This window comes from Manacus vitellinus, unplaced genomic scaffold (genome assembly GCF_001715985.3).
Source record: "Manacus vitellinus isolate BGI_N305 unplaced genomic scaffold, ASM171598v3 scaffold_35_pilon, whole genome shotgun sequence".
Lineage (NCBI taxonomy): Eukaryota > Metazoa > Chordata > Aves > Passeriformes > Pipridae > Manacus > Manacus vitellinus.
The window spans coordinates 8,231,982-8,246,209 of record NW_021940498.1 but is presented as its reverse complement, the minus strand read 5'-3'; the positions used below and the strand labels follow the sequence as shown (position 1 = coordinate 8,246,209).

Genomic DNA, 14,228 nt, shown 5'->3' with positions numbered 1-14,228 from the left:
GAAAATTTAACATTTCTGGGGTATTCTGGGGGCATGATAACTCTGTTTCCTCTTTCTGCAAGGCAGAAGGACATTTGTGACTTCCATGTGTGCAGACCAGAGGCTGCACAGGGCATGGGTAAGGTGGAATTCCAGCCTCCACTGGTGGATTTTGCAGCCAAGGGATGGGTAGGATGTGCCAGCTCAGCACCTGCTGCTGCTGGACATTCCCCCCACACCTGCAAACTGCTGGTTCAGATGTTCCTTCTCTGAAAAGTGGCCATAAAGACTCTATTATAATATAATATAATATAATATAATATAACATAATATAATATATATATATAATATAATATAATATAATATATATATAATATAATATAATATAATATAATAATAAAATTAGTGGCAATAAAGTGGCTCTAAAAAATGAAAACTAAAGCAAAGACCTCAATTGGGCTGGCTATATATAAAATACCACAGGTGAAAGTAGAATAAAAAGAGAAGGGTTCAGTCTTACATGATCTATGAGCTCTTTGACCATCCCATTCCACTCTCCTTTGTCATTCTGGGCTCCATATTTGCCATCAGAAACTAGTTTGACTTCATAGATGAAGCCTAAAATATTTGAGAGCTCCTTCAGTAAGTCCAGGCAATAACCCTCAAATCTGTCATTTCCATACAAGGGCTTGTCCGACTTCTTGTACATAACATAGGGATCTTCCTATAGAAAAAGACAGCAGACATGTAGGAGGAGAAATGAGGTTTGTATATCAGTTTCTCTACATCATATTGATATTTTCTAAATGGATTGCAAGCAGATGGAAACCAGTAATTTACTTCATCCATTAAAAACTGTTTTAGGTATGTTAACAAATTCACTGAATGAATTAGTGATAGTCACGAGGGCCCTAATTTTCAGTGGAACTGACCATTCATAGCTCCCAGAAGCTTTAATTACAGCTTAGCAGCTCCAAAATCCCACCCAAGATCTGGACCCTACATTGTCACACTCCAAGGGACAGGAAGGGATACAGGAGGAGAGGGAAGCCTAAATAACAGAAAAAGAACCATAAGGGGAACATAACATTTCACATTCTGTGAGAAATAAATCTTTACTGATAAAAAACTTCCAATGTAGCAAATATCTGTGAGTGGAACAGGTATTCACACAAGGGAATGGAGAATGGCATAGGTAGGGTGCAAAGTACCTTGTTGCTTTCCCCTTTAAAGGATTTTGGGTAGAAGAAGATCTGGGCAAGCAGGTTTCTGCAGTTTAATGTGGCAAAAGGCCTCTGGCAATAGAAAAGTAGTGTAGAAGGGAGCCTTTGAGCTCTTTCCCTCCTCCTGAGGAATTAGGCAGAGTAATTGAAAGCAGTGGCATTGCTGGGCAGGCAGAAAGCTCAGGGCAGAAAGACCCAGCTGCATATTTTCCATTCATCACAGTAAGGGCATAACTCAATCTGTCTGCCCAATGTTTGCTGCTCTCTTTCAGTCCTATTTGTCTCATTTTCAGTAAAAAGAGAAGGATGTATAAGAACTGACTATAAAGCTGAGTATTTCTGTGCGTCAACTCTTCTGGGAAGAAAAGTACACAGGGTTTGTCTGTGAAATATTGAAGCAATTTTGGAGGCAGAGGTTCCTGAGAGTCTTTCATTGGCAGTGGGGTATTTTTGAATCAATCTTGCGGACAGATTTTATGTCGATTCTGAGTCTGAATCAAAACATTTGCCTGAAAACAGACTGGTTTTACCCAGCAGTGTTTAGTGTGGAGGAGAACAAGGCTGGTGTGCGGGGTGGAGGTGGTGAAGGGGCTGATGGAGAGCCCTGCCAGCCTTACCAAAATCGTGGTGACGATGAGGGTCCGGTTTGCCAAGGAATCCGTGATGTTGGTGGATCTGTCCTTGTTGCTGTCAGTCATGTTAAGGCCACTGTATGAGTTCCAAACCCCAATCTGCACAGAGAGAAGTGGGTGAGAGGCCCCAGAGTGTCCCCAAACACTCCCCTCAGTGGCTCTGGGCACCACAGAGAGAGATAAAATGCTGGAGAAGGGGGACAGGTCTGAGTGAGGCAGCAACACCAAATTCAGAAAACACAGGGAATGGACTGCAAAATGCCACTGCATAAGCCCCTAGAGTATAAGGCCCATCAACACAGTGCTGTGTCACCATTTTGCTGCAAAAGTGGGACATGTAGACTTAGTTTCCTGATAAAAAAATGTCAAATGTCTATTTTTATGTTGTGGGGGTTTTTTGTTTTTTTTTTTTTTTTTAGATTTTGTAAATGATAGAGTTGAGACATATGGCAAGACCTCTCTCTTCTGATACAACAGACTAAAAGCTTGAGTAAATACTTTGAAGCAGATTGATGGATGTACTTGGCCTTTTGCTTCTGCTGTGCCTTCAGCAGGTTTAGCAAAGATTATTCTGTCATTCCTTGACTACTGTATATGACAGAGGCAATACCATTTCACACACTGAGCAGGATTTGTTCAGCAAATAAAAGTGGCCAAAGGCAAATTTCTTTCTAGCCCCAGAGACAGTGAAGAATTCCAGTATTTAATGCCCAATCCAAAGCTTCAAGGGAAATGTCTTTGTGATTTCAGCACATTTGGATGTACACCTTGTGGGGGCAGAAAATAGAACTATGTTGATTTGTTGAGATAAATATTTACTTGTATGGAGTCTGAAAGCATCTGCAGTATTTTTGCCTTTGGATTTACATACACAGCGTGGCTGAGGGCTGATGTGAGAGAACTCCAGGCAAGGAGCTGGCTCAGGCAGTTTGTGCCTGCTGAGTGTGGATTTGGGGTAATAACTCACCATTTCAAACAAACTTTGGGTTTGCGTCCCTGGGTGCCTTTCACAAACCTTTTTTCCCAAATTCTGCTTTGTGAGGACAGCCATGCCACTTAAAAAAAGGTTTATATCAAGCATTTGTCAGTCATTCCCTTTGTTTCCAAAACTAGATCAGGTTGGGAAACTGATCTGGAAAGTACACAGGAAATAAAACGTTGCATATTCTGATGGCCTGTGCCAGGAATACAGTAAATAACCAGTGTTATCCTTGGATTTGCACCAGGGTGCAGGAGCCGTTCTGCCCGTTGTTGCTGGCTTGAGAGGCTTTTGTTGGCTGGCAGCAGGGAGGAGGAGAACAACCATGAGGAACACTGAGCAACACAGTCACAGTGCATCCAAAATACACCAGGAGACCACTCCACATCCGGAGAAAGGAAGGACACCGCAAGTCAGCCTTGGTTAGAGGGATGGGGGAGGTCGGAGGGGCGCTGGAAGAACGAGGTCAAGGTTGTACATCACTGTGGGGAATCCAGGGGATTTATTGCAGTTTAGTGACAAGTTGGAGAGGTGTCATATGCCCTTCTCAGCAAGCCTGTGCTCTGAACCAACTGTAATTTGGTTTAAATCAATTCAGCATAACACAAAATGCCTACAGTCAGAAGGGAGATTGGTTCTGCATGTCAGGTAGGATGATCTATTCACCAGTAGCGAGGGAAAGAGGGGCCTTTGTGCCTTAGCCTGATCCACTGGAGATTGAAACAGGGTTATTAAGGATGTATGTGCTTTATAAGAACACAAAAAGAGCTCTGTAGGATGGTCTCCTCTGGGGTATTAAAATCCCTCACAAAAACAACACAAAACCAAACCCTTTTTTTACCCATGTGTGAGGGAGGGGAGGGGAATAATGAGATCTGTGGGAACTCTGTACAAAATACAATTCTAAGCATTACAAAAGATTCCTGTCCCACAACTGCAGAACATTTTAAACTTGGTGGATGTAGTTTTTATCTTCGCCTTAGAGAACAGCAAACCCAGGTTGTAACTCCAGCAGGGAGCCATGTGTGGAGCTGGTCTCTGACTCCCACTTTAAGCACCTCATGCTAAAAGAGGGATGGGGTAATTTCCATCTTTTATAAACAAGCCTAGTTCCAATTTCCATATGTTAGTGAATGACAGCACCCACTTAATCATCTGTATTATTTTCTGTAAGGAGCTAATAACACACTCAAACATTATTTGAGGCAATAATGCTCAAACATTGCCAGCCCTGAGCATTTTGTGTGAGGCAAAACACCCCCAGCCCTGCACATTAAAACAGTCCTTCCAGCTGATGCCAAAACACATCCAAAATAGTCTAAATTTACCCCTCATGGTGAATCTTAGGTGAATCAGGAAGGACAGCAGCTAAGGACTGATTTTACTGCAGCCTCTACTCAAAGAAGGGAAAAGCAGAGCCCTCAATAAATGAAATAATAATTAACACCCCTCAGTTTTGGTGAAAAAGATGAACTCTGCCAAGATTTTTTTTACTCTTTGGAATCACAGTGTTTTAAGATAAAATAAGTTCATCCTATCAGAAAAATTCCCGCTTTCAGACTGTTGTCTCTAAACTGCAATATGAGAATCACTACCAAAACCCAAAGGCTGAGTCTGCAGACGCAGCCCAAAGGTTTCTTGCATCACCTGTCTGTGTACAAACCTTCTTCCACACTTTATATAAGTGCTTAGAACCCTCTCCAGCAGCCTTGGTACAGAGAGAAATAAACAGAGTGCTTCATTAAAAATGAAAAGAGAGCCCGTCTGGAGAGCTGTGTGGGAGCAATTACAGTTAAAGTCTTAATTAACCCATCAGGAATTATCACTCAGAATTAAGCCAGTGTACACAGAGCTCTGTCTGCAGCTCCAGGAGCTGCTGGTGTCACCTGTGTGAGGGGTTTTTGGACACCAACAGCAGTGGAGGGAGCCCTGTGGAGCCCATTGAGAGCCCACGTCTGCAGGGGAAGGGCAAAAGAACTGATCTAACCTCAAAAACCTGGAGAACCTTCAACATCTCAACTCTTGCTGAGGTTGTTACTCGAGTACCTCCTTTCCTCTCTGCCCTGTGTCACATTTATCTCTATATATCCATATACGTTTCTCTGTCTCTATGTATGAATTGAACACCCCGAGTTGCAGCAGCAAGAACCGAAGATAACTTGCGCTTAAAATTATTATTATCTCCATCAGATAAGTGCTGCCAGTCCCAAATTCCTATCCCACACCTCAGAATGCATTGCAAAATAGCAAACCAATCTTAGTAGCTCTGTTTTAACTTTAACTCAAATAATCTTGAGAATAGTGGGGTTTTTACCCCAAGCACAGGAGATTCAAGCTGGCCTTGTCAAATCAGCTTTTTGTCATGTTTTTTTTTTTTTTACAAGACATGTGTTTACCTTTTCTGTTCCTTCCTCCTTGAGGCTGATAATGTCCAGATCAAAATCCTTCCTTAAGCCATCACTTTTGTTGAAGGTTATTCTCCCAGTCAGGCCATCCCACCGTGCCTGTGGGAACACAAAAACGCTCTGCCCTGTAACAATCAGCAGGAACTACTCTGAAGCCACAACATGTATTGAATGTTAAATTAAGCACAGCATTCAATCACTTCCAAATATCTTTTTAAGCATATGTGGCTTTGTTGCTTTGCTAAAAAAAAACCACTTTCTTCAACTCCAATATGTTTTGTATTTTACAAGTTTGCCACAGGTTAAATATATAGATTTACATATGTCTAGTACTGTATATAAAAAAAGACAGACTGAATAAAGAGAAAGAGAGCATAAAATATGTATTATTTGTGCCCAAAGACAGAGGGCTTTTGCACTGCATAAGAATTCATTAAGAAATAAAAAGAGGAGTCTGCTCTGTCCAAGCTGTGGGTCTGAACCTTGGAATGTGACAACATGAACCCACCAGCCTCACTTGAGTGATCCTCTTTGCCCCAGCTTGGAATGTTTTCAGTTCTCCAGGAAAAATGGGCAGCAGCTGGTAATCGGTGCTGAGCAGGAGCACCCTGAAGGTCCTTCCTGAAGGAGGGTATTTGCCCATCCCAAACCACCAAAGCTTTCTCAACACTTCAATCTTGTGTGACAGAATCTGCCTCTGCTACTCAGCGCCCAGAAATCCAGATTTTTCCAGGAAGAGATGAGCTTTTGTCATCCTTGCTTGGTCTCTTGGGCATCTTGAGGTCCAATGTCTCCCATCAGTGATGGACTTTCACTGTCCTGGACTTTGCTGGATTGTTTCACTAATCCCTACCCATTTTGCATTCCCCAAGGAAGAAGACACACATTCCCAACTAAGCAAACAAGGTGCATCATTCCTAACAGGAGCACTGCCACTGCCTGTGCTCTCAGGTATTGATGGCATGACAAGGATGGCTTTGAAACCCAGCTTCCAGGAAAAGTCCACCCAGTCACAGAGACCTAATAAAAGCTTCGTAGTGTGAGGTACACGTGAGTCCTGCATTCTTGTTTGAAGTACAGCGCACGAGTTGCATATGATCCATTTTGGTCCAGGCAGCATTTTGTAAATCAGTGAATTAATTAATTGTTTGAAACACTGGCAGCAGGAGGTGGACTCTGTCCATCACTCTGTACAGCCAGGATAATTCCCTATGCTGGGGAATGCTTCTGCAGGGCAGCAGGATCAACAAGAAGAATTAACTTTCTCCACCTGTTATAATTTTCTGTGTCTTGTAATCTTCCCACCCAGCTCGTTTTCCTTTAGAGAGCCACCTGTCTCTCATCCAGCCCCCACTTTGTCCCCAGAGCTAGGGCTTATCTATAAAAGAAAGTGTTTGATGGGTTTCCAACTGCAGACAATTTCGATAATCTATTTTTGGGGGCTCCCACATTAGATTAAGTTTCTCAAAGATACAAGGAAAGCTGACAATAAATGATGGTGTTGTTCCTTCACATGTGTCAGCCATATAATTTTAAATTACAGGCTTTTCTACTGCACATCGTTCTTTGCTTCATTTAATTTGTTTGAGACAGAGGACATAAGGAAAGCTGCATCAAAAATCACGAGGCTTCCAGACTGGTGTCTCCCCATCCTTTTAAATCTAAATTCCAGCCCTGAATCTGCAGAGTTTAATCTCGGATGCTGGGCTGTTATTACCACGTCTCAGATAAATCTGGTGCATCTGGAATTCTGTGGAAATACAGCAGGAGTTCAGAACATACTTAAGTAAAATAAGAATGGAAAAGCATAAATGCAACAAACTTGCTGTTTAATAATTCGGGAATACACAAAAATCTCTGCTGTAAACAGCTAAGCACTCGCAGGGTTATTCCTTATTTATTTATTACACTGAAATCATTAAGATAGCAGGAGGGGATACATACGGATGCATTTCATTCCATAATATCTCTTTTCCACTCTGTCTTTTCATTACTCTGACGTGACCCCCATCTCTTATTCACAGAGATGGAGCATTTTTTAAAATATGATCTTTAGAGATCAATCCCTCCACAGAGGGCAATTTGCTGCTGTGAAAGGCTCCCACTTATCGATTATACATCACACGCTCGGCTTCTCTGCTAACCTGATATGATCTGGGATAAAAACCCAACGTGTTATTTTGGGAAATGGCATCAGGAGCCTCCTTGAGGAAAAAAAAAAATAATAATTTCTGTGGTGAAATGCATCTCACTTTTGAAAGCAGGAATTGGTGCTCCTGCCTCCACACTAAAAAAGAAGGAAGGAAGAGGTGTTACAAGCTGCATAGGTGTATGTTTAAATTTGAAGGTACAGAGAAGAGCATATGGCCTTTGTCTCACTTCAGTCCCCTTAGACCATCAAATGACCCAAATATGATTTAAATTATAAACAGGAGCCAGGGTATGTTTGTCAGAAGAGTTAAATGTTGAAGGGGGTTTTCAGGCCCTTAATTCTGAGGCACATGCTTCAAATACCGTTTGAATTCTAAACTGAATTTCTGATGTTTATTTTATTGATTTTATTTCTTCTAAACAAAAACGGAGCGTTTGGGTTTGAGCGTGGTGAGTGTAATTGTATTTCTGAACTTCAAGGCCATGCTGGGGTCTGTGTGTTCACCATGTCTGGACAGACAGGTGATGTTTCCTTCCTGATCAGAAACAAAAGTCTTCCTTGAGAAACAAAGGGAGGGATGAGCTAGGAACAGTCCATGCCAGGCCTTCTGAATTGTGTGGTAAAATTTCCAAGCTTTTAATAGGAGTCCTACAGCAGCTGCCTGCTGCATGCAAAGACAGTGAAAAGCATCATTGCTCTGAAATCAGAGCCGTATCCCACCTGCCTGTCAGGGAAATCAGGGATGTGAGGCCTATTAGGGAACGTGTTCAGGCAAACAGAGAAAGAAGCAGTTGCACAATTCTCATTAATTAACAAACTGAAATGAAGCAGAACTTGCTGAACAGTCAGGAACTGTGTGACTGTGTAACCCAGTGATGAGATTTCGTGCTTTCCCACAGGATTTGCTGCAATTTTAATGTTTTTGGTGACATGGTAAATGTTACAGGATATAATGGAAGTGCAATCAGAACCTAATCATGTAATTCATCAAAAATAAACTTTACCAGGGCTGCTTCCCTGACTCCCCTGAGTGTTCCAATGATTCTGCTGCAGTGAGGAAAGTATCTCAAAGTGTCCTCCTGAATTCTTAAGTCAGGTCCCTGAGCACTGGACTGAGTACTCCTGTCTTTTCTTTATACTTGCAAAGAGAGAAGCTAACAAAAATCATGGAATGGTTTGGATTGGAAGGGGTCTTAAAGATCATCCAGTCCCACCCCCTGCCATGGGCAGGGACACCTTCCACTAGACCAGCTTGCTCAAAGCCCATCCAGCCTGGCCTTGGACACTTCCAGCTTCTCTGGGCAACCTGTGCCAGGGCCTTCCCACCCTCACAGGGAGGAATTCCTTCCCAATATCCTATCTATCCCTGCCCTCTGGCAGTTTGAAGCCATTTCCCCTTGTCCTGGCACTCCAGGCCCTTGGAAATAGCCTCTCTTCATCTTTCTTGCCTTGGCTCCCTTCAGGTCCTGGAAGGCCACAATCAGGTCACCCCAAAGCTTCTCTTCTCCAGGCTGAACAACCCCAACTCTCCCAGCCTTTCCTCCCAGCAGAGCTTCTCCATCCCTCTGATCCTCTTGGTGCCTCCTCTGGACTCTCTCCAGCAGCTCCATGTCCTTGCTGTGCTGTTCCCCAGGGCTGGAGCAGCTCTGCAGGGGGGTCTCACCTGAGGGGGCAGAGGGGCAGAATCCCCCCCTCCCCTGCTGCCCATGCTGTGGGATCAGCCCAGGAAATCTTAAAATTCCTAGAAGTTCTCAAATTCCTAAACCCCTGCAGCCTGGAGTTTCAGTAACTCCCAGTGCTTCCCGTGTAGGTGAATCACCACATCGTACATCGCCCGTGGCAACTCTAAAAACTGTTCTTGGAGAGGTTTGGGGAAGGTGCTGACAGCTCTTCAACATGTTCTGGAGCCACCACATGGCTCGTCTTTCGGTTTGCTCCTGCTGTATTTCTGGATTCAGGTGTTTGCCCTGACGTGCCACCACCACTCACCTTGTCCCTCAGCCCACAGGTCCTGCTGCACCCACACAAGTGCTAATGAATGCAGCTTTGGTAGGAATCGCACTGGCAAGGACTGGGAATGGGGGAAAAGTTAAAAGGCATGTAGGATGCTCCACGTAATTTCCTATTTTCATTTCCACACTCTTCCCCAAAGCAAAGCTTCCATTTGAAATTCATAATAAAACCTGAATTTTTGAAAGAGTGAAGGCATTTCAACTAAAATATGTATTTTTTAGGGCATCTCTGGATCAAGCCAGCTCAGTCATGGATTCTTATAGTGCAGTGCTTCATGAAGCAATTTCCTCCTTGAGAAACACTGGCTGCACTGTTTCCTGGATATTGATTACTGATTAAACAATGTGCAAAACAATTGGAATTACATAGTGAAGCAAGGACAGAGCTCCAGACTCACTTTTCTTTCAATTTCTAGAGTGGCTGTTGTTACTTTTATAAATTATCAACATCCATAATAAACACGAACTGAGCAAAAAACCTTGGAATTATTAAGATGTGTTAGGGATTTTGTCACACCCAGGGTTTAGCAGCTTCTTTTTTTGCAAGACCAGATAAAGTCTCCACCAGAATGGAGTCTGAAAATCAACGTTTCTCAGCTAGGAAAGGGTAGGAAGAACTTCATATCTGAGCACCAGAAACAAGAGCACAGCATGTGACAAGGAACAGGGAGCGGCCAGAGCGGCAAAGAAGAGAGGAAGGGCGATGCTGGCCACGAGCAGATGGTCTACACTTGCCTCTTTGATGAGGTTCATAAACCTGGGTCCAAAGCGCCAGGGTTTGTGCCGGTGGCACTGCAGGGAGCTCACGGTCAGCTGGGAGGCACGCTGGGAGGCCACCGCCACCATGTACACGGCGTCGTACATCAGAGCTGCAGCAGTCTGCAGGGAGAACAGAGAGGAATCCTTAGTGTCAGTCTGCAGGGAGAACAGAGAGGAATCCTGAGTGTCAGTCTGCAGGGAGAACAGAGAGGAACTCCTTAGTGTGCATCGTGGGGCCTGGGCCCTGACTGTCCCTGCTGACCTGGGCTGCTGTTACGAGAAAGGCCACTATGGGCTCTCCATGGAAACCTGAAACAGTTTATAATAATTTCACAGCATCTTCAGGTGAGTTTTGGGAAGGAAACCACATCAGGCAGCTGCAGGAAGAGAGAGGTCGGTGGGTGCAGCACAGAAAGGAGTGCACGGGCAGCTCTGTGGCTTGGAGAGGAGTTTTAAGAAGCCCCAGGTCACACAGCCCAGGTGTGTGAGGCCTCCATCACCATTCTTCTCATAGCACTCCTGGGATTGCTTCCTTTACCCCTTGATTTCCAGGGAAACCAATCCCACCAGGCAGGTATCTACTGTCTCTATGTGTCTACTCTCCTCAAGGATCTTGGCTTTTCTATATTAAATGGCCCCACCAAGATCTGGCTTTGGTTGCTCTCCTGTCACACCCCCCATGCTGTCCTAGGGAGAGGTGAACTGTCCTTTTGAGGTGTCTTTTTTTGGGATTAAGTTGGATTTACATATCTAAATTCTCACTGCAGATGGACACAGCCCTTAGGTACTTAAATATTACCAGATAGATTTATTTACTTTTTGCATCTGTTTCTTTTGAGAATGGATTTATTGGTTTAAAAAGCATGACCTCAAACTGAGATCACACACCCTGTCACCCTTTATCACTGGGAAGTTTTAGGAAAGTCTCCTCTTCACCTGCATTTGGCATAATGCACAGGGATGCTGAACACATGAAGTGCTTACCTTTCTTGTAAAGCTGATAAATAATTAAGCAGGGGCCTTAAAAAAAAAAAAGTACTAATTCTGCAGATGAGAAACTGGACTCATTTATAGGAACTAGAAAGCTAATAATTTTATAGTTTCTTTTCCATGCAATTACTTTGGGAAAATAATACATTTGATTCTTTGTCTGTGTCATTTACCTAAGGAAATTACAACAGCTTCAGTCTTATCAGCATTGGAGGTTTTTGCTGGCAGTCAAATGTATCTGAATCTATGGATTAATCTTAATATACTGCAGATGAGGAATTGCTCTCAATGTGCTAGTCAGGGTCTGCCCAAAATACTGCTCCCACAATTGGAGAAAATTGGGAAATCAGAAAACATTTTGAATGCTGAGTCAAGCAGGAGGAGACAATAACATCTGTTCTCACTGTCAAATGTCTTAAAACAGACAGTTGTTCCAACCACACTCAGTCAGATCCAAAATCCCTCAAAATCAATGGAAATATTCCCATCAACGTCAGCGGAATTCAGAGAGGTTTTTACCTTAGACTGGGCAGGTGTCCTTTCAGGACTGAATTTTACATGATCACTGCAATCCAGTCTGTCTATGTCCCAGGCCTGGAGACTCAGGAAGGAGATTCTTGGCCAAAGATGTCCAGTGTCCTCCCTTTGCTCTCCTCTCTGGGACCACTGATGCTTTTACTTGACAACATGGTGCATCCTCCAGTGATTTCATGTTGGCAGCACTGCCAGGCTTGGCTGCTTGAAACTTGTGCTTGTGCAACTTGCTCCTTATCCTTCCTTCCATGTAGCAACTAGGAAGTTGTACCACCTCCCTTGCCCTTTTATTTCTTGCCTCACTGTTGCTCTGTTTTAGGGTGCAACAGGTCACCTCGTTTTCCAAGGACAGTCACCTTACCCTGATGTCTGTATTGTCTGTAAGGTGAAAGGGGCTGAGAGTAAGCCCTTGTTTTTCTGACTTTTGTATCCTACTTAAACCACTGCAAAGAAGCCCAAAGATCTCATTAGAACAACTAGGCCTCTGTGTGCAGTTTGGGCATAAAGTGAGACATGAACTCAGAGCTGTTGTGGTCATGCCCTGCTGACTCCCCACAAGGGGACATCAAGGCAAGGGAGAAATCCTGAATTAACATATAATCCTGATCTCTTTGCACTGTGCAGCTTGTACAGCCTTATTGTTAAATGAAACAGAGCAGTGTTGCAGCTCTCCATCAAACTGAATAAGCAGAACCTGCTATGAATATTGAAATGATCACAGCCAGCTAGGAAGATGCTTTCCTTGGTGCTGGTGCTGCTTCAGAGCATCAAGGACACTGAGAGATTATGGAGAGGTAAAGCAGAGGATAAGAATCAGAGATACAAAGGAGAGAAGAAGAGTCTGGTGAGAACTTTGTTTTTCTGAGTGTTCCAGTTGGGTAATTTGTTGTGAATTCCCAGCAGGGGTTCCCAGGGACAGCTTTCTCCCCTGCCTTGCAGAGAGTGAGCACAATGTCACTGCCCAAACAAGCAATAATGTTTGAAAATGCTAGAGATAACAGACATAATGCATTTCTCTTCAGGATGTTAAGATATTTGAAATTTTTCCCTGCAATCATCTGCAATAAAGTCTATTTCCTATCACTTGGAAATGCCCTCAGAACAGGAGATATGTCATCTTATACTGCAAAAAAATGGCAATCCTTCACCCTGCAAAATCGAATGGAGTAATGTTGTCTACATACTTGTTCCTATTCTTCCCTTGACTTCTTGGGGGAGTACTAGGGAGGAAATCCTAATTTCCTGGCTTGATGACACCTTTTATCTCTCTTTAAATTATGTCTTAGAAGCCAGATTTCTGTAGAAATGGAAATTAAGAGAAAGGGCACTTTACCCATTTCAAAATGCTATTCCCTGCCCACATACACGATACCTTTCCCCGCAGGTTACAAACCTACTCCTGCTCTGAAAGTTCCTCTTTCCTGTTATTTTCCTCACTCCACACAGAATATAATCAGAGGAATGAAGCACCATTTTTTTCCTTTGAGAGCAATCAGATGAATGATGTCAGCTGGGCAGCACTGTGGCAGAGAACTGTCACTCAGTTCTAGAGGGGTTTGTCACAGAGGTGAGCACAACATTTGCTGAGGGGGCAAATGCACTTGTGTCGAAAGCAGCGAAAGGAATTCTGGCTTGGGGATGACGTTGCAGGGTTGGGATCAGCCCACACGTGCTGGGACAGATGCCCTGTGACACTGTGGTGGCTCACTTACTGTCATCATGCCATCGAGGAGCCCAGTCTCAGGTTTGGGGGGTGCCTGCAGCCTCTCCATCGACCATTTCTCCACGACGGACGACACGTGCGGGTTGTCGATGTTGAGGAGCCGAAAGCCCGTCATGTTCACCCCGCTGTACCTGTAGGGCTCCAGGTCTAGTGCAAAGAGGTCCTAAAAAAACCAAATTCAACCATATCTAGCATTTTTAAAGCAAGATAGCACCACTAGGCCCAGTTTGTGTTTGATTTTCAATCTAAAGCCCAAATATGTTTCTTTTTCCCCTGTGAACACCCTCAAAGTCTACTCATGACCACTTCAGTTTTAAGCCTGACTAAACCAAAGCTATGTGAAAATGGATGACAAACCACACATCTGCTTTTTGGAAGGAAAAAAATCAGCTCCCCCAAACAACACCGTATTTCAACCAACCTGCGCAGCACCATCTAATTCTGACTTATAGCTCTGACAACCCAACATGAGGAATTAGCTGGCCAATGTCAAGCTTATTTCTCAGCTCGGGGAAGGAAAATTCCAAGAGATGTCGAGAGCAATACACTTTTGCTAATTATGAATCCCATTTTTCTCCTGCCTTGGTGACTTGCTGCCAGGATGTCTGATGGATATATCAGCCATCAAAACAAACCATTTACAGGAGGAGATACCACCAGCACTGCTTAGTGCTTGTTCTGATATGTGCTCTGTACTATCTTCTACATATTGTTGTTGGTGGTTACTATTTTATGGTAGATTCCTGTATTGTTTATTGTATAAAATTTTAAGTTCCACAGTAAATCCTAAATTTTCACATTTTCCTTGGTGCTAAAATGGCCTCAAAGAAAACTACTTCG

General features: G+C 43.5%; 1 protein-coding gene across 2 annotated transcripts in view; it reads right to left on the bottom strand.

The window, feature by feature from the left end:
• The window catches only part of GRIK1 (glutamate ionotropic receptor kainate type subunit 1), a 54,608-nt gene that overhangs the window by 27,053 nt on the left and 13,327 nt on the right, over positions 1-14,228 (bottom strand). For both annotated transcript variants that reach the window (XM_018077107.2, XM_029961494.1), the window contains exons 5-9: positions 13,378-13,551; positions 10,118-10,261; positions 5,210-5,317; positions 1,820-1,933; positions 500-703 (exon numbers count right to left, since the gene is read on the bottom strand). In XM_018077107.2, the coding sequence (XP_017932596.1) occupies positions 500-703; positions 1,820-1,933; positions 5,210-5,317; positions 10,118-10,261; positions 13,378-13,551 (744 nt within the window). The remainder of the gene's footprint in view (positions 1-499; positions 704-1,819; positions 1,934-5,209; positions 5,318-10,117; positions 10,262-13,377; positions 13,552-14,228) is intronic.